Below are 17,832 nucleotides of genomic sequence, written 5' to 3'. Positions count from 1 at the left end.
AGCTTCAATGAGTCTCTTAATTCATAAGGACATATAACGTGTGAAATGTTAATTTTGACCGACAAACCCTCCTGACGATTGTTTTGATGAAAATCATTTAAAGAACGCCCTCCTTTTCCCTTCTCCAGAAAACCAGTGGTTGATTAGGTTTGAAGTGAACCGGGATTCTCAGAAGTAATAATTTCAATATTATTATATTTCAATATATATAATCAATATATATAATATTCAATATAATTTCAATACTTTTGTTAAATGCACCCCCTCGCCTCCCGGCACTCCGTAAAGTGAAACCAGGTCAAAAGCTAGTGCTCTTCCTTACGTTTTGTAGAGATTGAACAAACTCTGCTGCTAGTGTCTTTGTTCCACATGACGAGAACTTAAGGACCCTCTCTGCTTTATAGAGGTTTGATAGCGTCTAGGCACCAGATCTTACTTTACACCCCAGTTACTCAGCAGTATACCTGTTAAAACAAGAACTTTGGAACCCACTCCCCCTCTCTCTCTCTTGTTCTCGTGCCCCCATAGATTCTGAAATGGGACTGGTCTCCCGAAAGGTACTATTGGAACACTAGATCTTAACCCCACTGAGTTAGGTTGTGATCTGTAAACCCTTTCAGACAGATGTCTTGACGACAGTAATTTAGGGCTGCTATTCGTCCCCCTCCAAAGAGCTTCAATGAGTCTCTTAATTCATAAGGACATAAGAGCGTGTGAAATGTTAATTTTGACCGACAAACCCTCCTGACGATTGTTTTGATGAAAATCATTTAAAGAACGCCCTCCTTTTCCCTTCTCCAGAAAACCAGTGGTTGATTAGGTTTGAAGTGAACCGGGATTCTCAGAAGTAATAATTTCAGTATTTGTTATTACTTCCTACCAATCTTCTTTCTGATCCGACATCTCCTTATGTAAAATATCCTTCTGACCAGAATCTAGGGATTCCTTCCCCCGCATAGGGTGGAACGGGCATGAAGTCCCAAGAGTTAGGACTCTTGCTTTTGCTTTCCAGCATATGTGTTTGAGATCTGACAACGTGTTAAAGCTAATCGCGAGTACAAATATTTAGACCCCCCTCCTTATGGCGCTCACTAAGCTTGTGCATCTTCCAAACCTACAATCAGGATATTTACTCTTACGTTATTCCAAGTTTGGTTAAGATTCGATAACCTCTTCTGCTTGATATCTTGGCTATAAGAGTTAAAGAGACCCTTCCCTTTATAATCTCTTAAAAGTTCGGATCGAATCAGCGATTTTCAAAACCATAACTAGGACATCAGCTCCAATATCAAACCAGATTTCTTTAATATTCAACAACCCCTTCTTGTTTGTGTCCTAATAACAAGAATTTAGATAATTTCTTCCCCTTTCTAGGCTGGATTGGGTATGGACCCCCAAAAGAAACAACTAAAATACATGCTCTTACTTCTTACTAAATTTGATTCGGTACAGGTTGTGAGAACAAGAGTTTTGAATTCCTCTCCCCCCCCTCCCGCACAGAAGTCATGATGGATAATGACCCCCAAAGGGCACGATTGGAACACGAACTGTCACTTTTAAGTAAGTTTGGTTGAGATCTGATAACCTCTAAAAGTTTAGGAATTCTTTCCCTTTCTACCTCCCCCACGAAAATAAGATTTGGCCCGGATTCCCAAAAGATATGGTTGGAAACTAGCTTTTACTTACCAAGAATTTTGGTTAAGACCCGATCGTCTTTTCTGGTGGATGGTCTAATGATTGATGAACTAATCTAGTGGATAAACTAATGGAACCCATCCCTTCCGAGAATGATTTGTGTCCAGCCACTCGTAGGGATTCACTGGACCCTTTGCTGTTTCTATCCACAAAGTTTGATTTAGGTTTGACAGCTCCTTTTGCTAGATTGTCTTATAAAACCAACTCTAAGATTACCTTTACTTCCTGTCAAATTTGGTTGGGATCTGGCCACCCCTTCTGGTAGCTGTGGAAATGATGGGATTCTGGCAAATCCCCCATCTCATCCCTTCGTTTCACTTAGTAGTCAATCGTAGCTTGTAGCAGTCTAATTTGACCCGATGCTTAAGAGCATGGATAAATTTTAGAAAATTCAATTAAAATTGAAAATATCATTAAAAACAAATTTAGAGTTTCAAAAAAATCTTGAGATTAATCTTACCAGAATCATTTCCTAGAAATCTAGAAGAGATAAGGATTTTCTTTCTCAGCATTCGAATGAGATAGTCTTATGCTCCATATGAGTTCAGCGTTAAATGATTCCTAAAACTTTTAAGTCACGACAGTTTCATTTTCCTTATTGTTTATACTATTTAAGAGACTAGAAAAAATTTAATTTCTTAGAAACACGCGGGAAATTTTTCAAAATTTAAAGGAACTCCTTTTCACTGTTTCACCATTCCTATGCCAGAAAAAAATCTTTGAATTTCTGTGTCCTATCGTACAACAGACAGCTGATCACAGTTAAAAAAATAATTACTGCAAAAGCAATATTGTTGCTTTGTAGCACAGTGATGCCATATAGTAGCATAAACGTGAGTAACTGTTGATAATGCTAATATGTAGATGGAGAAATGGTCCTCTTTTACATCCATTTACACCTAATTTCAGTCCAAGCCCGGAATTTTGATTTGGTAGATGTAAATCAACGGCTGAAAAACTTCCAAGATTTATTGTGATTACAACGGTGCTCTTTAACGGATTTTTAGTTGAAAGATAGTAACTCTTGATCATTGACCCAAGATTATGGAGCATTATCACAGAATTGGCAGTGACCAAAGATGTAAACGAGATTGGGCAACTGAAAGACGATTGGCAAAAGGGATCCGGGGGTGAATTCGGTTATAGTTTCAATAAAAGTCAGCTTTGACAAGGATTTTTGGCAAAACCTTAAAAATTTGGCTTAAGCCAAATTTTGGTGGTTAGAGTATAAGTAGAGACCATTTATCAATCTTCTGACCTCTAGTCACTGTTCTTTTGTCAAAAGAAAAATTAACTTCAAGTACTTTGCCATATCGTGAACCTTATTCATTCAAGAATTGAAGAAATCCTGGAGGACGAGCAACATGGTTTTCGGCCAGACAGATCTTGTGCTGATCTGATATTTAGTTCAAGAATATTAATTGAGGAATCGAAGGAGTGGCTGATTGAAATATTAATATTCTATACAACGGAAATCACTAAGGAGAATATTACAACACCATGACCTTTGAGACAAGATTGCTAGCAGTATTGTTGCTTTACGTAAGGACTATGTGGACGCTATCGGAACCGATAATGGAGACCTGATGGAATGGATCCAGGTCCGTCTCAGAGTGCTTCAGGGATGTATCCTGGCTCCTGTGCTCTTTACAATTGTTATCGACTATTGACTTCGGACATGTAACCTTATTTGGAGTGACACAGTTGCATGTAAGTCGTACTGTCTTTACTGGTGATTCTGCTGATGGCATTACGCTCCTTTCTTATCTGAGGGAAGATGTATATCAGAGAATGCAGAGCTTTCAAACACTGCCACGAATTGGGTTGTCAGTCGAGTACACAAAAGACATTACAAAAACCCGAAAACGATCCCGGCCACTGAATGTCGGTTCTGAGGAGAGCGACGAGCAGGCAACGTTCTACTAAACTATGAAAAGCCTGGAATATTTCTGCATACACCTTAAAGCTCCAACTCCTAAATAGCAATGTCTTTTATGTACTACTGTACGGGTGCTGTACATAGGCACTGGCAAAATAGCAGGAGAAACGTATTGAAGATTTCGAAAATAGCTGCTTCCGAGGAATCTAATAATTTGACAGAATTACGAAAACCTCAATGCGTGAAGAACAAAACCACCGCTGATTTTTCAGAAAATTCTTAGTAATAGATGGTGATATTTAGGCTATATGTTTCGTTTTGGGTGATGGCAGTTTCTGCCTTGATGTTTTGGGCCCTCGCCGTGACATTAGAAGACGTGGATGGTACAAAGCCACTCTTGGGTGCTGCCTAGAGAAGGACACTACACCGATGGGAACGTCCTTGGAAGACATATGGCCCTCGTAAGCTCTCTATAGGTCATATTGGAGAGGCGTCGGTCTCCCCTTGTGCGTCAGCCGTCGTGAGAAAAGTTTCACCCAAAATTTTCGTGACAGTGAAGTGTAGTGGTATGGCAATGTGAAAAAGCCTTTTTTGGCACGGTTAGCAAGTAAGTATTTTAGTGCCCCTGTCTCCTAAGATGATGTTCGTAGATGCTTAACGTGTGAATTTTTTAGTTTGCCTGGCCTCTCGAGGTAATGAATAGCTATCCTACTAGATTTGGGTTTGGTACAAATTTCTGAATATTTATTTTTTGTGGACTTATTTCCAAACAATAAAAGCACATAGTACATTATATACTCCAGCGCTTTATGTCGGACGAAAATCCATAGAGAAGAAAATTCACTCTTAGAAGTCCATGTTCTATTTTGTTTAATTTTTTACTCCCTTCCTGTCCCTCTCCCTCCTTGAAGTCCTATACTTCCAGAAAAGTTAGCCTTGCATTATTAGATATTTTCTGTGATAGTTTTCCGATAAAGGTAGCCTAACATGCCTTATATATTTAGGACCGAAGTATTTTTTAATGTACAAACTTCAGGAATCGGTGTCTTTCTTATTGTTCCAGATCAGGTTGGTTATTTACTGGACTGTAGTCCAATTAAGTTTAATATTTGGTAATTATTTTATTTTTTCTTATTTTAGAATTTCCAATTTTTTTCATTTTCACACTAAAAAAAATCAACGACAAATCTCTTGGCTTATTGTAATTAGGTGTAAAAAAAAAAAAAAAAAAAAAAAAAAAAAAAAAAAAAAAAAAAAAAAAAAAAAAAAAGACGTGGATGGTACAAAGCCACTCTTGGGTGCTGCCTAGAGAAGGACACTACACCGATGGGAACGTCCTTGGAAGACATATGGCCCTCGTAAGCTCTCTATAGGTCATATTGGAGAGGCGTCGGTCTCCCCTTGTGTGTCAGCCGTCGTGAGAAAAGTTTCACCCAAAATTTTCGTGACAGTGAAGTGTAGTGGTATGGCAATGTGAAAAAGCCTTTTTTGGCACGGTTAGCAAGTAAGTATTTTAGTGCCCCTGTCTCCTAAGATGATGTTCGTAGGTGCTTAACCTGTGAATTTTTTAGTTTGCCTGACCTCTCGAGTTAATGAATAGCTATCCTATTAGATTCGGGTTTGGTGCAAATTTCAGGAAATTTATTTTTTGTGGAATTATTTCCAAACAATAAAAGCACATAGTACATTATATACTCCAACGCTTTATGTCCGACGAAAATCCATAGAGAAGAAAATCCACTATTAGAAGTCCATGCTCTATTTTGTTTAATTTTTTACTCCCTTCCTGTCCCTCTCCCTCCTTGAAGTCCTATACTTCCAGAAAAGTTAGCCTTGCATTATTAGATATTTTCTGTGATAATTTTCCGATAAAGGTAGCCTAACATGCCTTATATATTTAGAACCGAAGTATTTTTTAATCTACAAACTTCAGGAATCGGTGTCTTTCTTATTGTTCCAGATCAGGTTGGTTATTTACTGGACTGTAGTCCAATTAAGTTTAATATTTGGTAATTATTTTATTTTTTCTTATTTTAGAATTTCCAATTTTTTTCATTTTCACACTAAAAAAAATCAACGACAAATCTCTTGGCTTATTGTAATTAGGTGTAAAAAAAAAAAAAAAAAAAAAAAAAAAAAAAAAAAAAAAAAAAAAAAAAAAAAAAGTCCCTTCCAGTATGTTTTGGTCTTTAACAATAGTTAACATCCATAGTCTGCTAGCGCTTCTGTATAGGAAAAAAAAAGATCACGGCTCGCTCTCGTCGTTCCTATCCTTTTAACTCTGACTGTGGTGTTAACTCTTGGCTTCTCTAACTTTTTATGGCACTTGGTATTAACCAAGTGACATATAGCAATCGCCAATTCTGTCGGTCTGTCTGTCTGTCTGTCGGTCCCAGTTTTGCTACTTTAGGCACTTCCAGGTAAGCTAGGACGATGAAATTTGGCAGGCGTATCAGGGACGAGACCAGCTTAAATTAGAAATAGTCGTTTTCCCAATTTGACCATCTGGGGGGGAGTGGGGGAGCCGGTTAATGCGGAAAAAATAGAAAAAATGAAGTATTTTTAACTTATGAATGGGTGATGGGATCTTAATGAAATTTGATGTTTGGAATGATATTGTGTCTCAGAGCTCTTATTTTAAATCCCGACCGGATCTGATGACATTGGGGGGAGCTGGAGGGGGGGGAACCTAAAATCTTGGAAAACACTTAGAGTGGAGGGATCGGGATGAAACTTGATGGGAAAAATAAGCACAAGTCCCAGATACATGATTGACATAATCGGAACGGATCTGCTCTCTTTGGGGTAGTTGGGGGGGTTATTTCTGAAAAATTAGAAAAAATGAGGTATTTTTAACTTACGAACAGGTGACCGGATCTCAATGAAATTTGATATTTAGAAGGATATCGTGTCTCAGAGCTCTTATTTCAAACCCGACCAGATCTGGTGACATTGGGGGGGGGGGAGTTGGGAGGGAGAAACCTAAACCTTGAAAAACACTTAGAGTGGAGGAATCGGGATGAAACTTGGTGGAAAATATAATCACAAGTCCTAGATACATGATTGACATAACCGGAACGGATCCGCTCTCTTTGGGGTAGTTGGGGGAGGGGTTAATTCTGAAAAATTAGAAAAAATTAGGTATTTTAACTTTCGAACGGGTTATCGGATCTCAATGAAATTTGATATTTAGAAGGATACCGTGTCTCAAAGCTCTTATTTTAAATCCTGACTGGACCTGGTGACGTTGGGGGAAGTTTGGGGTGGGGGAACCTAAAATCATGGAAAACGCTTAGATTGGAGGGATCGGGATGAAACTTGGTGGGAAAAATAAGCAGAAGTCTTACATACGTGATTTAAATAATTGGAACGGATCCAATCTATTGGGGGGGGGGGGGGGTAATTCTAAAAATAAGAGAAAATGACGTATTTTTAACTTACGAAGGAGTGATCGGATCTTCATGAAACTTTATATTTAGAAGGACCTCATAACTCAGATCTCTTATTTTAAATCTCAATTGGATCAAGCGTAATTGGGGGGGGGGCAGTTGGGGGGGCCTGAAATCTTAGAAAATACTTAAAGCGGTGAGATCAGGATGAAACTGGATGGGAAGAATAAAAACCTGTCTAAGATACGTGACTGACATAACCGGACCGGATCTGCTCTCTTTGGTAGAATTGGAGGGGGGGGGGTTAATTTTGAAAATTGAGGTATTTGTAACTTACGAAAGGGTGACCAGATCTTAATGAAATTTGATATTTAGAAGGATCTTGTGCTTTAAAGTTCTTATTTTAAATTCCGACCAGATCCTGTGACGTTGGGGGGAGTTGGAGGGGGAAACCAGAATTCTTGGAAAACGTGAAAATTGGGGTATTTTTATCTTACGAATAGATGATCGGATCTTAATGAAATTTGATTTTTAGAAAGAATTCATGTCTCAGAGCTCTTATTTCAAATCCCGACCAGATCGTTTGACATTTGGGGGAGTTGGAGGGGGAAATCTTGGAAAAACACTTGGAGTGTAGGAATCGGGATGAAGCTTGGTGGATAGAATAAACAAATGTCCTTGATACGTGATTGACAGAATCGTACTGGATTCGCTCTCTTTGGGGGAGTAGGGGGGAGGGGTTCAGTGATTTGGCGATTTTGGTGCTTCTGGACGTGCTAGGACGATGAAAATTGATAGGCGTGTCAGGGAGCTGCACGATTTGACTTGATAAAGTCGTTTTCCCAGATTCGACCATCTGGGGGGCTAACGGAAGAGGAAAAGTTAGAAAAAATTAGGTATTTATAACTTACGAGTGGGTGTTTGGATCTTAATGAATTTTGATATTTAGAAGGACATCGTGACTCAGAGCTCTTGTTTTAAATCCTGACCGGCATTAAGCCTCTTATTTTCCTTTTTAAATCAATCTATTGATTCATAGAATTTTGTTAGAGCTCATACCATATGATCTCTTGGCTCTTAGCTCTTCTCGCCTCGTCACAAGTGCCATATGAGCTCTTAGCTCTTGTTATGGTAAGGAGAGTCTTGTCAACCCGACGGTATCTTGTTGTATGTTAATCTACCCTTTATTTCTGAAATATTTTATAGCAGAGTATTTGTGGGTTCTTTCAATAGCAAGATATCCAGCATCTTCAATTACGTAATGATTTGTGACTATATTAGGAAATTAGGTAATTACCAGCAAAGTAATATAGCTGACAATAACTATCCAGTATTAGTTCGTCAGTATTAGAGTCAGTATTAGTTTGTATTACAAGGACTGTTGAATTTCTGTGAATTTCAGCTTTACCATGTTAAAAACAAAAATGTAATTAAAATTTCTTTTTTTCTCTCTAAGGTTCATCACACTGAGAGACCACGGCCGGCAATAAAAGAAGAGCCATTTGTTAATGACCCCAAGCAAGATGAGCTTCCCGAAGATTTCCCTCGTCTTAAAGCTAAATACTATGGCATGCGATACACTTATGATTAACAAGTTATTTGTTTATTTCTCATAGAATTATAATGCTTACGTCGACACTTTTTTCTTAATGTGAGTAAGTTAAACTGAGTTTTTTCAAAACGTTTGGACTTCTATGATCAGTTTCTTGCTTTAAAACAGATTGTTCACCACTCTATAAAAAAAAAACTCTCAGTATAGTTTAAATAAATCTATATAAGCCGCAACAGTAGCGAAAACTTCGTTTTAGAGACGGTTTTGAGGAGTTAAATAATTTTTTGGGTTTACTTATTGCGTTTTCAGGGCTATTTTTAAAGTGCAAACTAAAGACATTATTGACTATTTAGTTGTTTTTTTTAATGTTCATTTGCATTTTATTGTCCAAAGAAAAAATCTAAGATAAAATAAACCTTGCGTTTTATCGGTGTCACAATAGAATATTTAAATTTTGACCAGCTGAGTAGAATTTCTGCTAAGTAGTTGTGACTCAATTAATCCTATAGTTCACAGCAAAATGTGAGGTGCAGAGTATACTTGAGCATTATAGCAACCATTCATAGCTCGTTGGTGTGTTGTAGTCTTTTTTCATAGGTGGGACATAATTTAGCTGATCAAGTCAAACAGATATTAGAAGCACAGACAAATTATGCATATGAAACACAGTCGGGGGGTAATTCCTTGATGTTTGTCACTCTTAGCATATAAAGGTGTTTTTTTCATACTGTTTGAAACTTTGTTCCGGATAAAAGAAATTGTTCTACAATATGAATCGCTTAAGATTTGTCGTCAAGATTTGTCACAAGCTGCGCTTGTGGTTTTGGATGTAATCTTTATCTTTCTATGTTGTCTTCGGTTTGTCAATTGTTGCCTTCTCTAAAGCTATTGCTAGAGATACCATTAAAGCAGAAAGTATGTCCTAGCAACACGAAATTTTTTAGATTATAACTAGCTAAGGAATAGTCCAAGAATATTAGGAAAAACAAATGAAGCGATATCTTACTTTCGAATCTACCCAGGTGATAATTGCTTTTAAAAATATAGTACTGTGTTGAGCCCAAATATTTTTTGGTAATTGGACAATAAGCTCTGGTGGACGGACAGGAACCTGTAAATTTTAAACTTATCTCGTAGAAAACACTTCTGAGCTTTGATTGGTCATATTTTGAGAAAGCAAAATGCCCAGGAAGGGAAGGCCTATAAAGTCAAGAAGTTGTCCTGGCCCTCGATGGCTCATTATAACAATTATAGTAAACTAGTATGTAATTTCATCTGGTATCTAAGTCGACCGCAAAAACCCGCATTGCTGCTACTGACCTCTCTTTAATTTTAAAGGAAATTGTAAATAAGCTTAAAACCTATTGTTCTGGTATTAAACAATTTTCGAATTTTAATCCATATTGGAGTGTTAATAATTCACTGCAGGTGATAGATTCTTTAACAATGGTTTCAGCTAAAAGAATTGAGTCTTTCGATTTTGCGACAATGTATACTAATTTATCACTTAATGTAGTGCTAGATAATTTAAAAACTGTTATCAAGAAATCTTTCCTCTTATCTAGTAAAAGGTTCTTAAAAATAGACACTTATAATAAAAAAGCTATATGGACAAATTGCTTTAAGACTACAGTTAACTAGAGATGTTACAGCTTGGATATGATTTTTGAGTTATTAGAATTTGTTTTATAGAATACTTATATAAGATTTGGTGGTGATTTGTACAAGCAAATCGTGGGAATTCCCATGGGGGGGGGGAATGCCAGCCCATTTATAGCTGACTTGTTTTTAAGTCAACTAGAATATAAATTTATGATGGATAAGAATAATCCAAATAATTTAAAACATGTTTTGTCAAATAATGAAAGATATTTAGATGATATTTTGGTCTTAAATTGTAAGGATTTCATTGATATTTCTAAAAATATATATCCATCAGAGCTTACTCTTGAACCTAGTCATGGCGCTGGTCATGAAGATCTTTTCTTAGATTTAAATATTAATATTTTTGATAATAATAAATTAAGTTTTAAAATGTATAATAAAACGGATGATTTTGATTTTGAAGTGATTAGTTTCCCATTCCCTGAAAGTAATATACACTCAAATATCACATATTCGGCGTTTTTCTCACAGTTACTTCGTTATGCAAGGATTTGTAGTAATTATATTGATTTTAAAAATAGAGGTAAAATCTTAAGCCAAAAATTGATATTAAGAGGTTTTTCTGCAAATAAATTAACTTGGCAATTAAAAAAATTTAGTTTTCATTATAACGAACTTTTAAATAAATACCAAAAGAATTATCTGGAAATACTTAAAGAAATTTTCGGCTAATTTCGGAGGTTCGCGAAAAGATGATGCAGCACCATTTATTTTGAATTGTGTTTCTAATAGAGCGTATTTTTTTTAAAATTAGCCACATGGTAAAGATGAATTCTATAATTGTTTAGTTCATTCAGGTTTTTTGTGATTTGGTAAAATTTTTCATATTCAGTTTACCTATTGTTGGTAAAAAGAGGAATATATTAACAGGATCAGCTTGTTTTGGTGTTACTTGGTTGTTCTACATTTTTCTTTTTTTTTTCATAGGCATGTATTTTGGGGGTGATACCTGACACGGGGATGCCATGGATATTCTGTGGTAGGCACAACACTTGACTGGGTAGAGAATTTAAAGTGCCGAAACCCTATAGGCAAGTGCATTCTCCTGATGAGCCCTTGTGTTGGGTTGTTGCCTCTGAATTATTTGTCTTTATTGTTTCTATTGTTTGGTAAATGACGACTTATACTTATTGACGACATGACTGCCTGTCCATGGATTATTCTTTATGGTTGATTGTGTATGGCTATGCTGTTTGACCTATGTGATTGTATGGATGAGTAGGGTTAAGGCCTCATTCAAGTGCTGGTCTATATTAATCACTAATTTAGGAAAACAGTCTTCCTTTTCTCCTTCTGTCTAATTTTTTTTTTTTTTTTTTTTTTTTTTTTTTTTTTTTTTTTTTTTTTTTTTTTTTTATGTGTTTGTGCTGTTGCATTGGTGATTTCTCTTTTCAAATATATATATATATATATATATATATATATATATATATATATATATATATATATATATATATATATATATGTATATATAAATTACCCGAGCAAATTAGTTGCACCATTAGCTGCAACTACAATAGCTACTTTCATCAAATGAATCTTGAATCTTCTCGATTTTAACCAGAGCATAAACTTCGAGGAAGTTGTCAAACTAGGTTCAGTTTTAGTTAAGTATTTTTATGTAGGCCTATAGTTTTTTCATTTTATTTATTTAAAATTTTTGCCAAAAAATGTTCCGGAAAATCATAGAAACATCCTGCAATAGCCTGCCTCTGTACGTCTTCTGGCTAGGGGAGAAGTAAGCCAAAACTAATATATTTTACCCATCTAGAACCGTACCTGGCTAGCTCCCAAGTCAAAACTGGCACTAAAGACGGGGCTTATTACAAGTACTATGCATTTATCTAGAGGGTCGAACCCAGGAATAAGTCACTCATGGAATAATTCATATGTTTGACCTTATTCATAGGTTGTAATAAATTTTCGTGTGTCTTCAATTTACGTATATATCGCTTCAGCTATTGAATGAACTTTCATTATTGCTTCCATTAAACTGGTTCGATTTTTCTATCCGTTATGCTAAATGGAATTGTTGTACAACGAATCGCATGTCTCGCTGAGCTGGTCCGTAAGGATAGTGGATCCAAATACGCATCTAATCAAACAGTTCGTGGTAGTTAACGAACTGTAGTAAGGTGCGACCCAGCTCAATAGTAAACGAAAGTCCAAAAGACGGAATTTTGATGCTAATAAATACATCAAAAGAATCGTAGTTTCATGCTGATTTCAAATATATAAGTTTCATTAAATTTAGTCTTACCCATCAAAAGATACGAGCTTGAGAAAATTTACCTTATTTTTGAAAATCACACTAAAAATCACACCATCGTATTCAGCTATCAGAGAACCCCACTGTAGAAATTTCAAGCTCCTATCTACAAAAATGTGGAACTTTGTATTTTTTGCCAGAAGACTGATCACGGGTGCGTGTTTTTTTTTCCCAGGGGTGATCGTATCGACCCAGTGGTCCTAGGATGTCGCGAGAGGGCTTATTGTAATGGAAATGAAAATTTATAGTGCCCTTTTTAAGTGACCAAGTAAATTGGAGGGCACCTAGGCCCCCTCCCACGCTCATTTTCCCCCAAAGTCAACGGATCAAAATTTTGAAAAAGCCATTTTCTTCAGCATAGGCGAAAAACATAATAAGATGTCTTTAGGGACGACTTACTCCCCCATAGTTCCCGGGGGAGGGGCTGCAAGTTACAAACTTTGACCAGTGTTTACATACAGAAATGGTTATTGGGAAGCGTACAGACGTTTTCAAGCTTTTTTTATTGAGGGGGGGAGGGGCTTGAGGGTAGGGAGCTACTTTGAAGGATCTTTAGCTGGAGGAATTTGTCATGGGGAAAAAGAAATTCCATGAAGGGGGCGCAGGATTTTCAAGCATTTACAAAAAAAAAACACGCTGAAAAAATAATAATGAAAAAGTTTTTCAACTGAAAGTAAGGAGCAGCGTTAAAACTTAAAATTAACAGAAATTACTACGCATATGAGGGGTTCATCTCCTCCTAAATACCTCGCGCTTTCCGCTAAAGTAGTTTTAGTAATTTCAGCTATTTATTCTACGGCCTTTGTGATTCTGGGGCCATTCTTAAAGAACCGGGACAAAATTTAAGCTTTAGTGTAACGAGTGATATATTGACGAGGGGGCCAACCCCCTCATACATGTAATAAAAATATAGAATATAAGTTCGTTACGTAAGTTAATTTGTAATTCACGTATGTTTATTACTAACAAAAACGTTCGTAAAAAGAACAAACTAAAAAGTTTTAGTTGCTTTTATAAGTTATTAAAAATTGGAGGGCAACTAGGCCTCCTCCTCCACCCCTTTTTTATCAAAATCGTCGGAACAAAAATATGAGAAAGCCATTTAGACAAAAAAAAATTAATATGCCAATTTCAGTTTGAGTATTCATGAGCGGTGAGCCAAAATCAAAACATGCATTAATTTAAAAACGTTCAGAAATTAAATAAAACACCAAGTTTTTTTTAACTGCAAGTAAGGAGCGACATTAAAACTTAAAACGAACAGAAATTATTCCGTATATGAAAGGGGTTGTCCCCTCCTCAACGCCTCGCTCTTTACGCTAATGTTTTTTATTGTTTTAAAAAGTAGAGTTGTGAGAAAGAGTCAAGCGTTTAACTAAGGTAATAACGAGGTCTCATCCATCCTCAGATCTCGGTCAAAAGTTTTCTTTGGGTGACGTCGTCTTCTTCGGTCGCCTGGTTTCCAGTCGTAGACTGTCCGAGCAAGGTGGCTTTCTTTCATGTGGATTAAATGTCCTAAATATGTCCATCTGTATTTTCCTTATAACAGCAGTAATGAGAGGTTGGCTGGTTCTATAATGAATTTCAGAGTTACTGACTCCGTTGCCAGCTTATGTTTAAAATTCTCCTTAGGTACATATTTTTGAATGCAAAAATTTTCTTTTCGATCTGCTGATTCATTTTCCAGCACTCACTAGCGTAGAGGAATATGTAGAACACATTGCTAATCGCAAAGAATATTTACCGCACTTCAAAATGGGCTTTAGTGTATCAAAAGCTCCTGTTGATTGACCAATTATGCGCTTTATCTCGATCACTATCACAATTGACCCAGCTACCCAGGTATTTCAAATCCTTCACCTGAACTTGTGATGGAAATGTTCTTTAATTTGCCAATGTTAGTGGTTAGCCTGACATTTTCTGAATTTTCTATTATTGTGTCAAGTATCTACTTTAACCTTTGTTTAGGATATTCTAACAAGACAGCGTCACCCGTAACATTTAAATCAGAGAGTTGCTTATTGTTTACTTTTAAGCTATATCCAAAGTTTCGTCTTAGTATGTAGTTTATTTTGACAACATAAAGAAATGGGAAAATTACACATCAGGCATGATCTTGAAAAATCTGGTTTTGCTATTTTCGGTCTTGATAGTCTCTCGTATAGGTCTCTTCGTATAGGGAAATCATCATGCTCACTAGTTTTTCTGGTTACCCATAATGCTTGAGGACTCTCCACAAACATTCTCTGTCAACCGAGTCAAACTTCCTGCCGCTAGTGGAACGGGACGGTGCATTGCAGTCGGTGTCAACAGTGGTTTCATCCAAAGTGCGCTGGGACTTCTATTTAGGAGAGCAAACAATGTGGTGAGTAGTTATGTTTAAACTACAAAAGTTCTGACCAAGAACTATGAAAGAATATAAAAGCAACGGTGCCTTTCCAAAGCTCAGTACCTCTTAAAAGGATGTAACAACTTGCATTGCTTGTGAAACTTGCAGAAACCACGATTAAAATGATGACAGATTACATTTTCTTTTCTGTTTAATTTTGCGTTTCTATTCCTTTTATCCTTCTTTATCATCATTTTCTCAAAAATAATAACTATATTATCTTCTGGTAATGATTTGTCAATAACCTTGTTATTCCTTTCATTTGGTTCATTATCACCTGATAATTTATGTAACAAACCGGAAGTCACTGAACCATTCACAAGCTCAAGAGCTTCATCCGTAGCCATACTACAAGTAGATATTTGTAAACTCCCTTGGGATATTTTGCAGTTAATGCTGGAGTTACTGAACTTTGAAAGTTGATCCCCTAGTTTAGTAATAATTGCTTCGTTGTTTTTTAAGACCCTTTGTAATTCGGTGATTTTTGATTTTACGGTCACTTGATTGTTTTGTAGAGTTAAAAGTTCATCTTCCATAAAAAGGCGATGGGAATTTTGGGAGTTGATATCTTCACTTAGTTTTATAATTTCCAGATCACGTTTCAGGGAGTATATTGTTACCCTTTTTTGGTATTAAAAATACGTCTACTTGTTCTGTTTTAATTCTTCTATGGCTGCTTCAAGGTTTAAATTTTTCTCTAACTGTGAATTGTATTTAACTTGGATATCAGCAAGTTGTTTTATATATTTGACACAGTCAAAATAAGGGGGGACATGGGAAACTTGGTATTTTTCAACTGATTTTGGGGTTGTTGATTTTGTGACAGACTTGGGTGTACAGCATGGTTGGCAGCGGGCGGAGAAAGTGCATAACTACTCACCACATTGTTTGCTCTCCTAAATAAAAGTGCCAGCGCACTTTTGATGAAACCACTGTTGACACCGACTGCAATGCACCGTTCCACTAGCGGCACGAAGTTTGCACTCTTGGCATTTATATTTGTATATTTCTATTACTTATATGAGGGGGTCTACCCCCTCGTCAATATCTCGCTCGTTACACTAAAGCTTAAATTTTGTCTCGGTTCTTTAAGAATGACCCCAGAATCACAAAGGCCGCAGAATAAATAGTTGAAATTACTAAAAGTACTTCAGCGGAAAGAGCGAGGTATTTAGGAGGAGATGAACCCCTCATATGCGTAATAATTTCTGTTCGTTTTAAGTTTTAGTGCTACTCCTTACTTTCAGTTGAAAAAACTTTTTCATATTTATTTTTTCATTGTTTTTTTTTTTAATAATGCTAGAAAATCCTGCGCTCTGTTCATGGGAATTTTCTTCCCCCGTGACAAATTCCTCCAAGTAAAGATCTTTCAACGTCTGTACGCTTCCCAATAACCATTTCTGTATGTAAACACTGATCAAAGTTTGTAACTTGCAGTCCTTCCTCCGGGAACTATGGGGGAGTAAGTCGTCCCCAAAGACATCTTATTATGTTTTTCGACTATGCTGAAGAAAATTGCTATCTCAAAATTTTGATCCGTTGACTTTGGGAAAAAAATGAGCATGGGAGGGGGCCTAGGTGCTCTCCAATTTTTTCGGTCACTTAAAAGGGGCACTAGAACTTTCAATTTCCATTACAATGAGCCCTCTCGCGACCTGCTAGGACCACTGGGTCGATACGATCACCCCTGGGGAAAAAAATGAACACGCACCCGTGATCAGTCTTCTGGCAAAAAATACGAAGTTACACATTTTTGTAGATAGGATCTTGAAATTTCTACAGTGGGGTTCTCTTTTACGCTGAATGTGATGGTGTGATTTTCCAAAATAAGGTAAATTTTCTCAGGCTCGTATCTTTTGATGGGTAAGACTAAATTTAATGAAACTTATATATTTGAAATCAGCATGAAAATACAATTCTTTTAATGTATTTACTAGTATCAAAATTCCGTTTTTTAGACTTTCGTTTACTATTGATCCTGGTCGCTCCTTACTACAGTTCGCTACCACGAACTTTTTGATTAGATATATATTTGGATCCACTATCCTTACGGACCAGCTCAGCGAGACATGCGATTCGTTGTACTACAATTCCATTATGTATAACGGATAGAAAAATCGAACCAGTTTAATGGAAGCAATAATGAAAGTTCATTCAATAGCTGAAGCGATACCCACGTAAACTGGAGACACATGAAAATTTATTACAACCTATGAATAGGGTGAAATATGTTAATTATTCCATGAGTGACTTATTCTTGGGCTCGACCCTCTTGATAAATACATAGTATTTGTAATAAGCGTCGTCTTAAGTGCCAGGTTTGACTTAGAAGCTAGCCAGGTATGGTCCTAGATGAGCCAAATATATTAGTTTTGGCTTGCTTCTCCCTTAGCCAGAAAACGTACAGAGGCAGGCTATTGCAGGATGTTTCTATGATTTTCCGGAACTTTCGTTTGGCAAAAATTTCAAATATAAAATGAAAAAACTATACATAAAAAATACTTGACTAAAACTGAACCTAGTTTGACAACTTCCTCAAAGTTTATGGTCTGGTTAAAGTTGAGAAGATTCCAGATTCATTTGATGAAAGTAGCTATTGTAGTTGCAGCTAATGGTGCAACTAATTTGCTCGGGTAATATATATATATATATATATATATATATATATATATATATATATATATATATATATATATATATATATATATATATATATAATAAGAATCGGTAAAACGGATAAATTAAAAGGAATAATTTGTCTTCAATTTTTCAAACATAGAGCAAAACCGACACCAATACTGCTAGTTTCGAATTCTCTAACGTATTTGCTGTAATAGACAGTTTCGACAGGGTCAGACCAATCGTACTGCAGGTAAGCCCATCAGTTTAAATTAAAACGAAGCCTTACTCTTACACGGCTTTTTTACTTATAAAGAATTCTGTTTGGTTTCACTATAACGAGAAATAAGATACTGGGGAGTCAGCAGTACGATA

At 36.3% G+C, this 17,832-nt stretch overlaps 1 protein-coding gene across 1 annotated transcript in view; it reads left to right on the top strand.

Moving 5' to 3' along the window:
* The window catches only part of LOC136031967 (NADH dehydrogenase [ubiquinone] 1 alpha subcomplex subunit 8-like), a 60,299-nt gene extending 51,700 nt beyond the window's left edge, over positions 1-8,599 (top strand). Inside the window, exon 4 of the mRNA XM_065711982.1 lies at positions 8,420-8,599. Within this exon, the coding sequence (XP_065568054.1) occupies positions 8,420-8,554 (135 nt within the window). The 3' untranslated portion in view covers positions 8,555-8,599. The remainder of the gene's footprint in view (positions 1-8,419) is intronic.
* The last annotated feature ends 9,233 nt before the right edge of the window (positions 8,600-17,832 follow it).

Source organism: Artemia franciscana, chromosome 10, assembly GCF_032884065.1.
Source record: "Artemia franciscana chromosome 10, ASM3288406v1, whole genome shotgun sequence".
Classification (NCBI taxonomy): Eukaryota; Metazoa; Arthropoda; class Branchiopoda; order Anostraca; family Artemiidae; genus Artemia; species Artemia franciscana.
The sequence above is the reverse complement of the archived record's forward strand: the minus strand, read 5'-3'. Positions and strand labels throughout refer to the sequence as shown.